This window comes from Chelonoidis abingdonii, chromosome 2, assembly GCF_003597395.2.
Source record: "Chelonoidis abingdonii isolate Lonesome George chromosome 2, CheloAbing_2.0, whole genome shotgun sequence".
Classification (NCBI taxonomy): Eukaryota; Metazoa; Chordata; order Testudines; family Testudinidae; genus Chelonoidis; species Chelonoidis abingdonii.
Genome location: NC_133770.1, coordinates 88,500,981 through 88,519,881, shown reverse-complemented (window position 1 = coordinate 88,519,881; position 18,901 = coordinate 88,500,981). Strand labels below are relative to the sequence as shown.

At 41.8% G+C, this 18,901-nt stretch overlaps 1 protein-coding gene across 3 annotated transcripts in view; it reads left to right on the top strand.

Moving 5' to 3' along the window:
* GLB1 (galactosidase beta 1) overlaps positions 1–17,646 on the top strand; it is an 84,173-nt gene extending 66,527 nt beyond the window's left edge. For 2 of the 3 annotated variants that reach the window (XM_075062532.1, XM_032781705.2), the window contains exons 15-16: positions 7,009–7,248; positions 14,683–17,646. In XM_075062532.1, the coding sequence (XP_074918633.1) occupies positions 7,009–7,248; positions 14,683–14,943 (501 nt within the window). In that variant the 3' untranslated portion in view covers positions 14,944–17,646. Of the gene's footprint in view, positions 1–1,768; positions 1,939–7,008; positions 7,249–14,682 lie in introns of those variants that run through there. The other variant, XM_075062533.1, reaches the window with a different exon arrangement.
* Positions 17,647–18,901: the final 1,255 nt, after the last annotated feature.

Sequence of the window (18,901 nt, the reverse complement as noted above, 5' to 3'; positions counted from 1 at the left end):
TTCCGCTCTGGTAGAAACCACAGTCCAGGTCAATTCCTCCTGTGTCTGATCAGGAGTTGGGAGGTTTGGGGGGATCCCGGGCTCGCCCTCTATCCCGGGTTCCAGCCCAGGGCCCTGTGGACTACAGCTATCTAGAGTGCCTCCTGGTACAGCTGCGCGACAGCTACAATTCCCTGGGCTACTTCCCCATAGCCTCCTCCCAACACCTTCTTTATCCTCACCACAGGACCTTTCTCCTGGTTCCTGATAGTGCTTGCACTCCTCAGTCTTCCAGCAGTATGTCTTCTCACTCTCAGCTCCTCACATGTACGCCACAAACTGAAGTGAGTTTCTTTTTAAACTCAAGTGCCCTGTTTAGCTAGCCTGTCCTCATTGATTCTAGCAGTTCCTTAATTGGCTCCAGGTGTCTTAATTATCCTGCCTGTCTTAATTGGTTCTAGCAGGTTCTTGATTACTCTAGTGCAGCCCCTGCTGTGGTCACTCAGGGAACAGAAAACTACTCATCCAGTGACCAGTATATTTGCCCTCTACCAGACTCCTGCACCCCACTGGTCTGGGTCTGTCACACTAGATACGCAGTGAAAGAATAATCTTGTAATGGTGATAATGCAGAACAAAAGGATTTAAACTAGATTTGGGTTTAACATAAGAACATCAGAATGGCCATACTGGGTCAGACCAGTCATCACGTAGCCCAGCATCCTGTCTTCCAACAGTGACCAGTGCCAGATGCTTTAGAGGGGATAACAGAACAGGGCAATTACCGAGTGGTCCAGTCCCAATGTCTGGCAGTCAGAGTATGAGGTGGTATTCCTGACTATTTTGGCTAACAGCTATTGACAGACCTATCTTCCAGGAACTTGCCTAATTCTTTTCTGAACCCAGTTGTAGTTTTGATCTTCACAACATCCCCTGGCAATGAGTTGCACAGGCTGACTATGTGTTTTGTGAAGAAATACTTCCTTATGTTTGTTTTAAATCTGCTGCTTGTTAATTTCATTGGGTGACCCTGGGTTCTTGTGTTGTGGGAAGGAGTAAATAACACTTCCGTATTCATGCTATCCACACTAGTCATAATTTTTTAGACCTCTAGCATATCCTTCCTTAACCATCTCTTTTCTAAGCTGAACAGTCCCAGTCTTATTAATCTCTCCTTGTATGGAAGCTGTTCCATACCCTTTATCATTTCTGTTGCCTTTCTCTGTACTTTTCCCAATTCTAATATACATTTTTTGAGATGTGGTGATCAGAACTACATGTGGTATTCAAGGTGTGGGCATTATGATATTTTCGGTCTTGTCTTATCTGTCTTGGTCCTTAACATTCTGTTAGTTTTTTTGACTGGTGCTGCACATTGAGTGGATGTTTTCAGACAACTGTCCACAATAACTCCCAGATCTTTCTTGAGTGGTAACAGCTAATATAGACCCCATCATTTTATATGTGTAGTTGGGATTGTGTTTTCCAATGTGCATTCCTTTGCATTTATCCACATTGAATTTCACCTCCCATTTTGTTGCCCAGTCACCCAGTTGTGTGAGATCCCTTTGTAACTCTTCCCAGTCAGCTATGGACTTACCTATCTAGCGTCGTTTTGTATCATCTGCTAATTTTGCCACTTCACTATTTACTCCTTTTCCAGATCATTATAAATATGTTGAACAACACTCGTCCCAGTACAGGTACTTAGGGGATCCTGCTATTTGCCTTTCTCTACTGTGAAAACTGACCATTTATTCCTACCCCTTGTTTCCTTATTTTCAACCAGTTACTGAACCATGAGAGGACCTTGCCTTTTATCCCATGACAGCTTAATTTACGTAAGAGCCTTTGGTGAGGGACCTTGTGAAAGGCTCTCTGAAAGTCCAAGTACACTTTGTCAATAGGATCATCCTTGTCCACAAGAGTATTCTAATAGATTGGTGAGGCACAATTTCCCTTTACAAAAGCTGTTGACTCTTCCCTGACATATCATCTTCATGGGAATGGGGGAGGGATAGCTCAGTGGTTTGAGCATTGGCCTGCTAAACTCAGGGTTGTGAGCTCAGTCCTTGAGGGGGCTACATAGGGATCTGGGGCAAAATCAGTACGTGGTCCTGCTAGTGAAGGCAGGGGGCTGGACTCAGTGACTTTTCAGGGTTCCTTCCAGTTCTATGAGATAGGTATATCTACATGTCTGATAAGTCTGTTCTTTACTATAGTTTCAACTAATTTGCCTGATACTGAAGTAAAACTTGCTTGCCTGTAATTGCCAGGATCACCTCCAGAGCCTTTTTAAAAAATCAGCATTACTTTAGTTATCTGCCAGTCATATGGTACAGAGGCTGATGTAAGAGAGAGGTTACATAACACAGTTAGTAGTTCTGCAGTTTCATATTTGAGTTCATTCTGAACTCTTGGATGAATACCATCTTGTCCTGGTGACTTTCTACTGTTTTATTTATCATTTTGTTCCAAAACTTTTTCTTCTGACACCTCAGTTTGGGACAGTTCCTCAGATTTGTCACCTAAAAAGGTCTCATTTGTAGGAATCTCCTTCACATTCTCTGCAGAGAAGACTGATGCAAAGAATTCATTTAGCTTCTCCTCAATGGCCTTATCCTCCTTGTGTGCTCCTTTAGCACCTCAATTGTCCAGTGGCCCCACTGATTGGGAGGTTTCCTGTTTCTGATGTACTTAAAAAAAAAAAATGTTAATTTTTGTGTCTTTGCTAGTTGCTCTTCAAATTCTATTTTGGCCTGTGTAATTATGCTTTTACACTTGACTTGCCAGAGGTGGTTATTCTTTCTATTTTCTTCAGTCGGATTTGACTTCCAACTTTTAAAGGATGCTTTTTTGTCTTTAACTGCTTCTTTTGCGCTGTTATTTAGCCATGGTGGCATTTTTTTGGTCATCTTGCTGTTGTTTTTTAATTTGGGGTATACATATAGCTATGATGGTGTTTTAAAAAAGTTTCCGTGCAGCTTGCAGGCATTTCACTTTTGTGACTGTTCCTTTTAATTTCCACTTAACTAGCTTCCTCATTTTTGTGTAGTTCCCCTTTCTGAAGTTAAAAGGTACTGTGGTGAGTTTCTGCGGTATTTTGCTCCCTACAAGGACGTTAGATTTAATTACATTATGGCCGTATTACTGAGCGGTTCAGCTATATTCACCTCTTGGACCAGATCCTGTTCTTCACTTAGGACTAAATCAAGAACTGTCTCTCCTCTTGTGGGTTCCAGGACTAGCTGCTCCAAGAAGCAATCATTTATGGTGTCTAGAAATTTGATTTCTGCATCCTGTCCTGAGGTGACATGTTACCCAGTCAATATGAGGATAGCTGAAATCCCCCAATACTACTGTGATTTCTATTGTTATAGCCTCTCTAATCTGTCTTGAGTATTTCACAATCACTGCCACCATCCTGGCCAAGTAGTCGATAGTACATTTATACTGCTTTACTCTTTTATTATTCAAGCATGGACTAGCTATCACAGAGATTCTGTGGTACTGTTTGATTCATTTCAGATTTTTACAGTATTTGGCTCTGATTTCTTTCACTTATAGTGCCACTCCCCCACCGGCATGACCTACTCCATCATTCCTATATAATGTGTGCCGGGTATTACCACATCCCATTGATTATCCTCGTTTCACCATGTTTCTGTGATGCCTATTATGTCAATATCATTATTTAATACCAGGCTCTCAAGTTCACACATCTGAGTATTTAGGCTTTTAGTATTTGTATGCAAGCACTTATAAAATGCATCAGTATTTAGTTGTTTGCCTTCCTATGGTGTAATTGGATGGAACTCCATTTTGTCTGACTGTTTCTCTTCATCTTCTACTTGTTCTTTATCAATTTCTATCCTCTCCTCTTTACTAGGACATAGAGAATCTCTGTTAATAGATCCTCCCCTAAAGGATGTCTCTGTCTGAACTGTTGGCTTTCCCCCACCTCTTAGTTTAAAAACTCCTCTGTGACCTTTAAATTTTATATGCCAGCAATCTGGTTTCATTTTGATTTAGGTGGAGCCCATCCTTCGTGTACAACCTCTTCCTTTCCCAAAAGGTTCCCCAGTTCCTAATAAACCTAAATCCCTGCTCTGAACATTATCATCTCATTCACGTATTGAGATCGTGCATTTCTGCCTGGCTAACTGGGCCAGCATGTCGAACTAGAAGCATTTCAGAGACTGCTACCATGGAGGTCCTGGACTTTAATCTCTTATCTAACAGCCTAAATTTACCTTCCAGGACCTCTTTCCTAGCTTTCCGGATGTCATTGGTACCTACATGTACCACAGCCATCAGCTCTTCCCCAGCACTGCACATAAGTCTGTCTAGATGTCTTGAGAGATCTGCAACCAGCAACCAATTCTCCCAAGTCATCACATACCCAACTATCTATATTTCTGATAATTGAATCCCCTTTTACTGTTACCTCTCTGTTCCTTGGAACAGGAGTCCCCTCCACCGAAGGGTTATCCTTAGTACGAGAGGATACCATGACGTCATATGGAAGGACTGTCCTAACTATAGGATCATTTCCCTCCACTCCAGCTTGATAGTGTTCTTCCTCAAGATTTTCATCCTCCTCAACAGCACGGAGAATGTCACACTGTGGGTGGGACCACTCCACTGGGTCCTGGAAAGTCTCGTGTATGTACTTCTTTGTCTCCTTTAGCTCCTCCAGTTCAGCCACTCTGGTTTCAAGAGCCCTCTAAAGGAGTCTAGTTACCTAAGGTGCTTACGGTTGTGAGATATGTTTTGGAAGTTTGTGTGGTTTAGGGGTGTAGTGCTGGAGTCTGTTAGCTAGTCCAATCTCACTAACCTTTGTAAAACTCTAATTAGGAGAAAGGAAGCAGTACCTCAGTGCCAGGCTTTCACCAGCTTAGCACATGCCAAAGTACAATTTTACTTATCCTGTCTTGAGTTTTAGAAGTTGCTAGTTAGATTGAGCTAACAATACACCTTTAAATCCTAGCCGGGGCAAAATGTGTGCATGTGTGTGTCTGTGGTGCTTGTGGAAGCTGGTGGACTAAGTCCTGCAGACTGAAGTCCTTTCTTTATCTACTGAACAGGTGTTGCATGGGCAACAGTAGAACTAGTTCCATCTGTGCTACCCTGCCAGTGTGCGTCACCGTTTATCTGATGGGTGTGAGAGTCACTTAGCCCACGACTGCCAAGAAGGATAACAAGTGTGCTGATAGTCTGGAGAATGTGTACCCCTTTTTACTGGGAACTAGATTAAGATAACAAAATGAGTTTAGAAGACGAATTATGGAGGAGCCAGTTGTGCTTCCATAGATTATGGTTGAGCTGAGCTTTCAACGAAAATCTGGGATTCAGCATTTAAATATTAGGAATGAAATCAGGTTCAGTAGACATGTATGGTATGAAAAGAAACCCATCTGTGCACCAGAGGCTGCAAAGAAGTGACATCTTTGCACAGAGAAGAGATTAGGATTTTCCAGATACCTGTGGAAAATGTGTAATACTGTTTCTTGCAGAAGGGACTCTCTCTGCTCTGGTAAACAAGGGTTTAGGGGCAATTATACAATATCAGTTGGGAAAACTAAGAGAAATTAACTGTCTAGTCTTTTTTTAAAGTACGTTTGTCCTCAAAGCTAAACTTGAGGGAGTTGTGCCACAAACCTTGCAAAAAGACTGACATTTTTAAAGCAAATAAGGTAGCTTTTGTGTTTCCTTTTTTGGTTAAGGTTTAACAATGTAAAATGGAATTAAGTATTTAGATTTTGGGAAAGTAGTTCAAAATAGCTATTGTTTTGCATTTTCAGATCTGTGTCTTGTTGCTGAAGGAAACGACGGAAGCAGATCTAGTGTGGTTGTAGGTGCTTCCTATATCTTTTGCTGTATGTTACCTGGAAAACTCGCGTCTGTATTTTAATGCATATTAGAAAGACGCTGATAAAAACAAAAGACAAAGTGTCCATTAGGAGCTGTGGATTCTTAGCACCCTTTGAAAGTCAGACTACTCCTTATCTAAGTACCTAAACATGAATATAGGGAAGCAAGTTCAGAAAACCTGGCCAAAGATATACTTATGACATGAATTCAGACTGTCTATTAGAGTAAAGACCTGTCTACGTGGGAAAGCTTTACCAGTATAATCTCCTGTGTGGACACACTTATTCCGGTGTAAGAGAGGCTTTTTTTCAGTTTAGTTTATGTTGCTTGGGAAGGGGTTTAAACTATGCTGAAAGACCATTCTTATGCTGGAATAAATGTGTCTAAATTAGGAGTTATACTGGTCTCACTATATCCATTTAAATTCAACCCTGAGACCTAAGTGTAAAATACTGTAATAGAAATTGTTGTAACAACTTTTGTGAGTAGGGGAGGATTTGATTTCTGTAAGCAAGCCTCTGAATCTGCCTCTGATGTATGAAATATGTCCTCACTTACGTCCCACTTCAGCATGATACTTAATAACATTCTTCACATTAAGCACATTAGTCTCACCGAGGTTACACGGACTACTATACTGAAAGTTAAGCACGTGCGTAAGTACTTTGCTGGCTCAGGGTGACCGTTGAAGCCCTGACTTTGTGATGCTGCGTATGAGCTCCAGTAGTTCTGTAGGAAGGAAATAATGCTGTCTCTACTACTATGTACAGTGTTGCCAACTCTTGTAATTTCCTTAATGCGCCCATTCCTGGAATCTCATGATTGTGAAAATTGCAGCTTGATTTTAACACTAAGTTTTCTAGCCTCCGTGGTTGCAGAAAAAGCTTGAAAATGTGACCCAAATGTATCCTAAAGGCTCAAAACCCAGAAAGCAAATAAAAATGAGCAGTTTTTTGGTTTGGTTTTTGCGTTTTTTAAGATGATCTTCATTTTGGGGGACCTGACGCATGTTTTGAGGTTGGCAACACTGGTGACTACTGTAGTTCAGCCAAGTTTTTATTTCTCTTAACTGTTCTGTACTCAGGACAGTTGGAGATAAATAACTGTAATGAGATGAGATTATTGATTTTGTTAACACCTTTAATTTCTTTGCAGGGTCTAGTGTCAAATTTATCTCTTGGCCAAGTTACACTCATTGACTGGGAGATCTACCCACTAGACATAGACAGTGTGGTGGGCCATGGCCTAAACAGCAAAGGAGGTGAATCAAAAACATCTGGTGGTAATCCCTCAAGATATGCAGCTCCTGCTTTTTACACTGGCAGATTTTCTATTCCCAGTGGAATCCCTGATCTACCCCAAGACACCTATATCAAGTTTCCTGGCTGGACAAAGGTAGGTTTCTTTTTCTAAGACAGTTACCAAAAAACCCGAATCTGACTCTAAAGTCACCTTAAAATTGCTATTAAAGGTCAAGAACAGCCCGCTAAGAAGAGTGGAAGACTAGATAACAACGGTGTGGTAGTTTTGAAGGGTCACACACATATATCAGATGATATTCAGAGCTGTTGAGATCTTATAAGTGATTAGTCTGTGAATTATAATTTTAACAATCTTGAATAAATCTGGGGGTAGCAAACTAAGATGAGGGAAGCTCGTATTAAGTAGTCATTCAGTGACGTCGGCTAGGCAAATGATGTGCCACGTAAGTATGCAGCTGTTATACAGTGAGCAGGACACAAAGATGTGTGGTCAAGCATATTTAGAATACAGCATTCGATTTTGGTCTTTTTTTCTGGAGGGGATGGAGAGAGAGCTGCCCTCTGCAGAAGGGAAGTGAATACAGGCGTTTTAAAGGCTGCTTGTTCTGGAGAAAGTGAGGTACTGGAAGTTCGTCTCTTGGGCAAGAGTGGAGTCAAGCTAGCTGAGCAGAAGTAACAAAGGACATAATTGCTGAAGTGGCACTAGAAAAACTCTTCATGCCGAGGAGCAGAGAAAATTAGCCAGTGTCTTTGTATTAGATTGTATGAGATTTTAGCTTTTTTTTTAAAAAAAAATTGCTCATTAACAAAGCACACAATTCTGACAGAGTCAGAAGATGAGATTTGCTAGCTCGGAGGAAGGATCCCAACAGGAACATTCATGACCTAACTTGTAACACGGTTGCCTAAATGATTCTAAAACCTGTTGCCCCGCCCTCGCTACCCACAAAAAAAATCCCGTTGGAACGCAAAAATCCCTAATCTTGTCTCACAACTGGACATTGGCATGGCTTCCAGTTCTGAGCCACATTGCTCCCCCTTACATCAGGTTGGCGATTGCAGCTAGCAAGCTGCTTGATAAAATACATACCAATCCAAGCTTTCCCTTGTTCAGTGATCTCTGTTGCCCGCCAGCTGCACATCATTCATCATAGCACCCACTGTGATCGAGGCTGCCACACCAGGATGTGACAGTGAAGTCCCTGTGGTGGGAAGACTGGTGCTTAACATCAACCACCAATCAGTTCCTCATCACAGACCCTACTGCTTGCCCACCCAGCTTCAACCTGCCTCGTCACCAGGCCCTTCTTAACTGATTCTGGATTGGGCAAGACCTCTGTGCAACCAACCAGCTCCATTGAGGTCTTCGAGACAGTCCAAGCTGCGGTGCAGGTTGAACAATGATACCCGTTGTCGAGGAGTGCCTGCTAACCAAATTCAGCGGTGGGCTCCGAGAGTTGCACTTGGCCACTAAGAATGCTAATGCTTGGTGAGGCGAGTACACAAATGCTAAATAAATAAACCCGAGTAGGTGGGATTTCCAGCAGCTTTCACTGTTGGCTTCTCTGCTTCCATTGAAGCCCATAGTGGAATTTACATTGTCTTCAGGGGGTGCGAGAGGCCAGTGCTAAGTGCTTATTGAAATTGCACCCAGAGTATAGCTGGGCCCTTTCTGTGGTGATTACAAGCCCCAATTCCTGTGTGGATTTAGAACTCCATTTTAAATCCCCATCTAGCTGAAACTGCATATGAGCTGGTGGCATGCAGCAGTTATTGATCTTCTCAAGGAAATCACTTGGATTGGTTTAGCATCCTTCCCCAACAATTTCCTCCACCCCAGTTCAATTTTATGTCTCCCTCCCTGACTGTGCAGGCTCCTCACTTTAAAAATGGACTCTTCAGATAGTCCGGCTTTGTCTGTACCTGGGAACAGCAGTTCAGTGATCCCAGGACACATGCATGGCCCAGTGTGTTAGCTCCAAGGGTTGGCCCTTCCTGGCCTGAACAGTTGGTTTGGGTTGTTTTGTAATGATTTGTTGGATGTGATATTTAGACTATCAAAGTAGCTGCATCAGACCCAACTCCCTAATATGGATGCAGCTGTAGCTGTATAAAGATGCCTTATATCAATACAGCTGATACCCCTTCCCTTATGGGAATAAGCTGTACTGGTACTTTATATCACTATAGCTGCATCCACGCTAGAGGGGTTGTACCACCTCAGAGGTCTACCCAGGCCTAATTTTCAAGCCTGACCCGGACTTGTACCCGACCCAAGCACAGCGAAGCCAAACCTGATCCAAAAGCCCCAACCCAACACTCACTCTGTCCCTCTCCGAACCTGTGCCAGTACTGTCCTGTGCCAGTCATCCTGGTGCCAGCCACCTCCAGCCCTAGGGCTGGCACAGGAGCAGCTGCATGGCCTGCTCCTGCCGGCTGCCACCTGGCTGTGTGGCATGTGCTCTGGAGTGACGGTGAAGAGGAGTTGCAGCGCCTCTTACCTGGCAGCACACAGAGCAGTGAGGTGGCAGTGGTTGGCAGGAGCAGGGCATGCAGCTGCCACTGTGCCAACCCCGCAGGCAGGAGGAAGTGATCGGTGCTGACCCGAGCCTGAGAGTGTGGGCTGGTTTCCAGCCCAACCTGAACCCCACACTTGTAGTCGGGTCCTGTTGGGTTTGGGTCAGCTTGCGAGGCTCTATGCCACTTTACCTGTATTGGTGTAATTAAAGCAGTGCAATTTTGTGTGTAGTCAAGCCCAGAATTTCTCCCTAGCTAAGGGGAATGAGCCCTTGGGATGGCAGTCAAGTGACCATCCAAAGCACATAGGGAGCGCCAATAGCCCACTTTGAGAGTGGAGGTGGGATGAAAGCATGTGCAGTGTGAAGGTTCATCCTAGTTCCCCAGCAGAGGGCTTGGGGAGTGAGGCTGGTGGGAGCAGAAGGCTGTTGGGAGAAGGTTCAGCTGAGAGACCCTGGGAAGGGGGTTTATATACAGGGGAATCTGGAGGAAGGCTTATGGAGGAGTATGGCCTGGGGAAAACTGAAGTACAAGGCTAGAGCTTGAGTGACTAAGGACAAATAGCCCAATTATAATATGGAACCTGTAGTAGACGGTGGGCATTGGCTCCCTTCTATGCTATTACTGTGGGATGTGGGAAGATTAATTAGAGGCAGGAAGCTGAGCTGGTGGAAGAGCTGAAGATTGCCGAAGACCCTCGGAGGGAACTGCTGTGACCTGGAAGAGTGTAGGGCAGAAGACTGTGTGTTGCCACTGGACTTTATTTTTGATGCTCCGGAAGTGATGAACTCTGACTTAGCCAGAGAGCTAAGTCGCTGCAGTGCAGTAAAGACTCCTGCATGCGAGCACTACAGCAACCCACAAGCCTGTGGGTGACTGAGGGGAAACTGGAGCAGTGGAGATGCCTAATGCTGAACTGGATAAGCCTGAGCTATCTTGGGATTCAGCCATAGCAACCTGCGTAGCTGCACCAGCACAAGCCCCAATTGTAGTCAAGAAAAGCAGTGATTTGCATAAAGTGAGGGTTACACAAGCAACTGGTGCAAGTCATGGCTTTACGTGGCAACACTTGGGGTTTGCACGGATGCAGGGTGCACCAATTGCTGATTGCTGATTTGGAGCTAATCTCGCACCTAGAGAAGAACATGTAGGGTGATATTTGTTTTCAAAGAAGGAAGCAGAATGACCACAATGATGTGTCTTTATAAAAGAAAATGTGGATCTTGATTTTTCACTCTTCAAAGTTCAGACCATTCACAGGTTCCAGATCTTTTGTTAACCCACAAATTAGAACACAGACCAATTGCTAAATTCTGATTTGAATTCCAAAACCTACTAACTCTCAAATTTTGGATGAACTTAGATCCAGGTTTTTTGTTTGGAATAGAGCCATTTAAAAGTGCCAACACCTAATGCTTCTTAGGTAGTTTCAACAACCTTTCTGTATTTGCCATGAATGACGTCAATGTGATCTGAGAGATTCCTGCAAATTCAGCGGTATTAGTATCATGGCCAAAGATTCCACCCATCTACCTTTTACAGTGTCATGGTACACTATATATGCATAACCATGAATGTGTTCATGAAGGACTGAAAGGGTTTATCTGACATTTTTATCAATTCCACAGGAGCCTTCAAAATAATACAGTATTGGTAGAAGTTGAAAATAGTTTTCTGCTATGAAATTGTTGCATACTTCATAGCCATTATTGGGCAGTCTTAGTTTGAATGAGTAACATTTTAAAACTTCATTGAAAACAAGTAGCAATCATTCATCATGAGTGAGATTTTAAAATCGCTATGAAAAATAAGACAAAATCAAAGTACCTCCCTCCAAATGAGTGATAGTTGCAACTCTGCGCTATATCAGCATACTGTGCATGGTCAATCGTCATTACACTGGAAGGTTTTATTCATATAGTACTCTTGAACATTTGGTTTTTTGGTTTTTTTTTTTAAAATATGTAAGACTAACATTAGGAAATGGATTGCAGTAACTATATTCGTGGCCAAAAGAGTTATTTTGAGAAAATGGTGCTCTGCAATTCCTCAATCATACACAGACTGGCTTAGTGATTCTCTATTACTGCATTAATGGAAAAAATGACTCTATCTAATAGAAATTCCTGGAAAAAAATATGAGGATGTCTGGTTACTCATGAAACTATTGCATATTTTTTGCAGTTTAGTATATATTAGTCCACAGTACTCATAGGTTATGTTCTCACTTATTTATCTATTTAGTCACTTGAATAATTGATGCCCTGCATGATCTCTGCAGATTGTTTTTTGTTCTGTTTTTTTCCAGATTTTAGAAATAATGAATGTTGTATTTTGTTCTTTATATGCTATTTCTATCTTCTGCTTGTATTTATATGTTTTATGTTTTAATATTTTATATAAAAACAACAAAGATAAAGTTCTTAAAAAAGTCTGACTGTCAATCTAGCATCTGTCAGTGGTATTAAATTTACTCCTAAAAAATTGCATAGGCTTTAATTGACCAAGTGCAAAGTTAAGTTGTTGCTGTGTTGTAGCATATCAAGTGTGCTGTACCTTTTTAAAAAAAAAACACAGTGGTTTAGAGACTCCTGTCTGTTGCAGAACTTAATGGTATGGTTTAAAAAGGGTTTTCAGAGTTGAGATAGTTTAGTTATTCACAACTCAGCAGAAGTTTCTAGTTCAATATCTAGTCATTTAAAGGAAGTTTTCTGTTTCTAATTGCTAGTTCTTCTGTTTTTATTTTGTATAACGTTATTTAGTCTATATGGATGTTATAAATTAGTAGATTTGGGAGCATATATGGACATATGATTTCATAACCATGCCGCATACGTGATCTGTAAACTTACGAACAGTTCCTTGCAAATTAAACTTTGAGCTCATGTTTTCCAGAAGGGACCATTATGATCATTTCACCTGACCTTCTGTAAAGGTCTTAGAATTTCCCCCACTAAGTCCTACACCAACCCACAAGTTCTCAATGAGCTAGAGTATATTTACATTACCGTAATGAATTCATCTTGTGTGTGGGACAGTAACTTACAGCAATTCTAATGCCATTTTTCACCCTAAAAGAACACAGAAGCAAAGCACTGAGGCAGAATATTTTCTTTTCCCCTATGTACCGCAAAAACAAGCCACAGAATGAGATTAATTGATTAAAAAAATGTTTGGGGTTGAAGTTTAACAACACTTTGGCAGAGCAGAGCAAGATAGGATCTTGGGCCACAGAGGCAAATGGAAAGTTGAACTCACCTTCATTTGCGAATTTACCATCTCTTTGAGAAAAACTATGCATTTGACATAAATTGATTTATAAAGATTTGAAATATATTTACAGAGACAACTGCAATATAACCATTTTCTTTTTAATACTCTACTAATGATCTATGTTTGGGAGACTTTGCTTTCATTTTTAATTGCAATTTGACATACCCTAAGTTTTTCGGAAGCCACAACGATGCTGTTAAAGTCCTACCTTCCCAGTGCCTGACAGAAACCCTTTTATTTAGTCATCATTCTGCCTTTGTGCCATGCATCTCATAGTTTTTTCCCCTAGTCTTAACTGCTAAGGATATTTTATATAGGGAAAAATTGATGCTTTAATTCACCTGCTCCTGTTGAATTCTCATCCATTGAAGTCCCAGTGTTCTGAGCCTGTAGCTGACTAACACAGAAAAGGCGTTCGTGAGAGATTGGAGCTGTGTGGCATGTTAAACCTCAAAAACACGTGGAACTTCCCTTTTTGTTATGAACTCAAAACAGCCCAGTTCAGTTAAAATGTTCATGAACCGAGATTCAGTTTTGAGTGAATGTGGGTCCGTTTATAATTCCACTGAAATGGTATGAACTATCACAGTTTTAAAGATGACTAAGATGATTTTTCTAAAAATAATGAGCTTGGGGGTATTTTTTGCTGCTTTATGATGCGTTTAAAAGATGCAAGTTTTTGAAAGAGTTTCTTAAGTTTTTTTTTTTACGTTACAAACACCAACAATGTCAAGTCATCCCTCTTTTTGCAACAGTGCTTCTTGGATGTCTCTGATGCTATGTGTGAGATCTCGCATTACCAGACGTGGTCTGGGTCTTTCAACTTCAACAAGAGTATTATTTTTTTCTCCTAAGTCTTGGTGGTCACTAGAACCTGACTTTAACCAAACAACAACAAAAGCCACCGAAAACAGAGTTGAACAGTCTAGTTAGACTGTCCCTTTTTCTTCTCAGTTGCTCAGGTTTCTCTTTTGTGATGTTATTTATCAAGTTCTTATGTTGCCATAGAGACTTTGAGAGTCGGAAACATCTGAATTTCTGATATCCAAAACAAGCTGCAAAATAAATTACTTTTTTTGCACAAAAACTCTGACCTTTGTTCAGTGCACTTTTTCAACAAGTCCCCCCCCTCCACCTTTACCAGTTACCTTTAAGCAAATATAATTTTGTTTTCAGGTTTGTTTTAACCTGAAACTTAAAGCAAAATTCAGGGGTGGAAATTATGTAGCTCCCTCTTGAAATAAAACCAAAGGAAGGTTTGCCAGAAGCTCCTGAAAACTAAAATATTGAGCTTCACAGAGCTCTTCAGAGAATGGCTTCAGGTGAGACACAAACTCAACATCCAGAAATTCTGTTGCTCCCAAATGTCTCCAGTACTTGCCAAGAGTCACTTTTTCAAGTTTCCCAAGTAATATTGACTGGTCTGGGACACAGTAGTTCTCTGTCTCCTTGGTGTTTTCTGGATAATGCTAATTTATTTTCTTGGTGTGCAAGTCTTCATTTTTTGGTAAAGGTACATTTTCTCTGAACATTTCGTTTTTAAATGTTGACACCGTTTTTAATTAATCAAGGAACTATGATTGTTTTGCCTGTTTTTAAAGTATGTTTTGATCAGGATTTAAATCCCAGCATATTTTAGACTCATGAAAATATAGTGTTTCATTGTATGAAAAATGAAGGCTCAATTCCTGTCCTCAGGATGGTAGAGGTTAAATAAGCTATGAATTTAATAATTTTTATTTGACTTATTTTTTTTTGTTTGTTTCTCTTTTGTCAGGGACAAATTTGGATCAATGGTTTTAACCTCGGTCGTTACTGGCCAGTCCGTGGTCCTCAAGTGACCCTATTTGTTCCAAGCAACATCCTCGTTTCATCGTCACCGAACAATATCACAGTGTTAGAGCTGGAGCAGTCTCCTTGTGGCATTCAGAAATGTGCCATAGAATTTGTAGACAAACCTGATATCAATGCAACACTGCAGTATGAAAGCAACACCCAGAAGCTGTTCACTAAAGATTTGTGGCTGGACCCTCTATGATTATTTAGGAATGTGTCCTGTTACCTTCTCCTGTTTTTCTATACCACCCTCAAATCCTACATTCTTCACGGGGAAAACCAGTATTAAAAATCAATAAGTATGTTTAACTGTGGAAATTTTTTCAAGCACTGAAAGCATAGCTGTTTTCTAACAGGAGATACTAAATACAGGGTCTCCTTTAAAAGTGAACATTCAAGCCTTAGAGTAAGTTGTTGTGCACGAGACTTGACTTAGATGGAAGATAATATTTAACATCAAAGTCTTAATAAAAAGATAGCTTTGGGAACTGTGGCTGCATTTTAAACTAGTTATTTTACCATCTCTTATGAACGTAGAGAAATTTACCTTGCTAAGAACAGAGTGTCCCCACTCCCACGCTTACAAACATTTAATGTCCACAAACAAGTATCCAAAGGGTTTGTGTATTCCAAGTACCATTTAGATTTGACTTGTTTTCCTCCAGGCTTAAATACCTGGCTAGTGTGGCTACTGTTTCAGTCTGCAGTAGCTTACTGCCAGCATGGTCAGTCCTCTGCGTCCCCCCTCACCCCCGAAACCTTCCCAGTGACCTTTAGAATTCTTCCAGAATCTGCTGCTTCTGGGACCTGTGACAGGAATTGTGGGTTAGGTACCTAGAGTGCATTGCAAGTGAAATGGTGAAACAGCACTGATGTGGATGTTAGTGAGTGGCTTCTGGTCACAGATCTGCCTCATTTTTTCCTTGGGCTAGCTCACTGACTCTCCTCCAGCACCCAGCACTGGCATGATTTAGCTGTTTGGCTAAGTAACAAAGTCCACTCCTTTTGGAATTAACAAAACAAATCCTCAAACGGGGTTTTTGAACCAGTTACAATCTTGCCTGACTTTAGCATTCAAAAATCATGATATTGGTGTAATCATGAGACTTTAAGAAAAAACAACTCCCCCCCCCATTTTGGCTCCTGGTATTTGAGGCTTTGAGGTACACTTAAGTCACATTCTCAAGCTTTTCTCTGCAACCATGCGGGGTAGATATGTTTTAATGAAACCTGAGCCTCATGTAATAGTCTCCAGGAGCGGAGGCTCTTAGAAAAATACCCAATAACACAAGCGTTGTGATAAAATCACAAAAGTTGGGGCTCGCTGGGGCTCAGTAGTCCCCTCCCTGGACCTGGTAATCCCTTCCACAAGGATATCCACTTGCCCTCCTCCTGGAGGCACTGCGGAGTTGAAGAGGAATTTCCACGCCACCTCCAGTTGGTGCCATAGGAGAACCCAGGTGTTCTCTCTACTCTGAGTTCTAGTTAGGTGACTGTACAACAAGTAGAGAAAGTCCATTTACACACCTTGCTTCATCTCCCTGGGCCTGTCTCTTTACATCTTTCCTACTGTCCTTTCCTGGATTTTCTGTCACTGTCTCTCTCTTTCTAGGTCTCCTCCTTGGCCCATAGGGTTGGTGAGCCCCTCCCAGGTTCTCTCCCAAAGCCTGGTCTCTGCAGGTCTCAGCTGGTTTATCAGTCAGCTTTTTGCAGTTTTTTCTAGCTTGGCTTCAGCCTCTAGACAGACTTTTCCTGCTCCTGTCTCTACCTAGGACTGTCCCCATACTATCAACCCCAGATTGTTTCTTATGCAGTTCTAGTTGGTTACCTGACCCACTTCCTTCCTCCCAGCCACATGACCTTCCCGATCCCTGAGGTAGTGACACCTGCTTTTAAAGAGGCTACTTGACTCCGGTACACTGGACATTAGGAGCTCATTGGCAAATTATGACCTTTTTCTTGTGAGAAAAATTGACAAAAACAAAATTAACGTTTCTTTGTACACCCCCAAACTGTGGTTTGGTTTTTGTTTTTTTTTTGTTTTTTTGGTTTTTTTTACATAAACCTGAAAACGTTGACAAAAGCAGGGGGGAAAATCCACATAGTCAAAAAGACATTTTCTTTCCAAAAAACGTTTAGACAGAACATTTTAAAGTGGTTTTAGTGGGCATGAAGCAAAACTGCAATGGTTCAGAACACAAGTAAGCATGGCTAGTGTGAACTCAATAAACTGTTTATGCTTAAACTGGTGCAAACTGGTCAGTAAAAATAGGTTCAGTTTTCCAGGGCGTGCACAACTTTTCTGTTTCTGGTATCATTTATGCTCGTTTCATGTCCGTGTAATATTACTGACTTTAAGGGGTTGCTTCTAACTTACAATAGTGCAAGTGAGATCAGATCAGTTTGTCATTGCTGTCCAGGTGGAACATCCATGGAGCTGTGATGTGACACATTGTCACGATGAGCCCAACTACTGAATGCAAATTTGAAAGAGAAATTTTAAAATAGGCCTTAAACATGATCATGTTTTCTAAAATGGGCTGGAAGATTCCCGTTTTCTGTTGTTTAATGCCATAGAAGATGCAGATTTTCCATCCAATAGTTTTCGCTCTTACTTTGGGAACATATTACAAATCACTTGGTGGTGTCTTCCATTCTGTTCCAGTTAATTACTAATCATGATGTAAGTGCCTGATTTTTATTTGTAACCATGCAGAATCTTTTCTTGTTGCTGTCAATGAAAGCTGGCTTTCTATAGCAGTCTCTGTCTCTACTTACTACTCCTCTTTGGTGTTAATTCAGTGTTGCAAACTCTGTATGAAAGGAGGAGCCTTAAAGAACAAAGGTTTGAGATAGTGACATTAAAATGTTTTAATAAACTATCAACTTGCTTCCTTTGAATTTATCGAAAGTGAGTAAAGCCTCTTTCTTTAAAGAGGAGTCTTCTCTCAACTGTAGGCATGCTGAGAGCAAAGAGGAAGCAGAAAGATGAGGACATGATGACTTGTGTAATTTGCCCAGTTTATGAATTCTAGTTGATCTGCTGAAATTACTGTATCATTGAATCCCTCAGTGTATATGGAGTCAGCCATATGGCGTTGGACTGTGTCACATATTCCCTGGATCAGGGACAATGGAGAGTTGTTAAACCTTGATGAGATGATCACATAGGTAAATCCAATGTTCTCCAACCTCACTGCATGGGGACTAGGGTTTGGAACAGTGGGATTTTCCCACAAGCAGAACAAAGAGATCAGGTGTTAACACTGGATCTTAAACACCGCCCCCCCCACTCCCAGAAATTAAGGGTACGTCTACACAGCAAAAAAAAACAAAACCATGCAGCAAGTCTCAGGGCCCAGGTCAGTGGTCTTGGGCTCCTGCTGCAGGGCTAAATATAGCAGTGTAGCCATTCAGGCTTGGGCTAGAGCCTGGGCTGAAAAACCTGATGAGGGGAGTCAGTTGACCCAGGCTCTGAGATGTGCTCAAGTGGTGGGGTCTTTTGCTGTGTAGAAGTACGCTGAGAAACTTGGGCAGAGAGACTCACAGAGATAAGGAAGCTTGGGCAGGAGCAGAGGAGCATTCTTTCATGGCAGAGGGGTCCTCCTGAACTGCAGGACCATCCGAGGAAGAGGGAACCTGGCTGCAGCAGAGAAGGGCTCCATGACTGAGAGAAGAAGCCATGTGCAGGAAGAGGGATCTTGGATTCCTTAGAGGACTTCGACCTTAAACCAAAGAGTGCTCAAATGGTGAGGAAGCTGAGACAGGGAAATGGATACAGCTGTACTGTTTTGTCTAGGTTTGTCTATTTCTTGCACTAGCTAAAGTAAAGAGCAATTGGATTTTGGAAGCCTTACAAAGCATATGTGTCTGTCTGCTTCCACTACTGTGTGTCTTGGAAGAGGTGGAGTGTAAATGCAAAGTATCCACAAGATTGCAACTCTAGGAAATGGTGTGCTTACACTATTGGGGAATCGGGGGGTCAGCAGTGGTCCTGGAGGCCTAAGGCAACTGGGTTGCAGTGTCCTGGTTCTTTGAAGGGGTAATAGAGAGTCTGGCCCTCGAAATCATGCCAGAGAGATCAAGAAAAGATACAGTGCTATAGCCTACTCAGTCAAAGGGAAGCTTAGGAGCACCCAGGCACAGCAGCCTGGTGAATG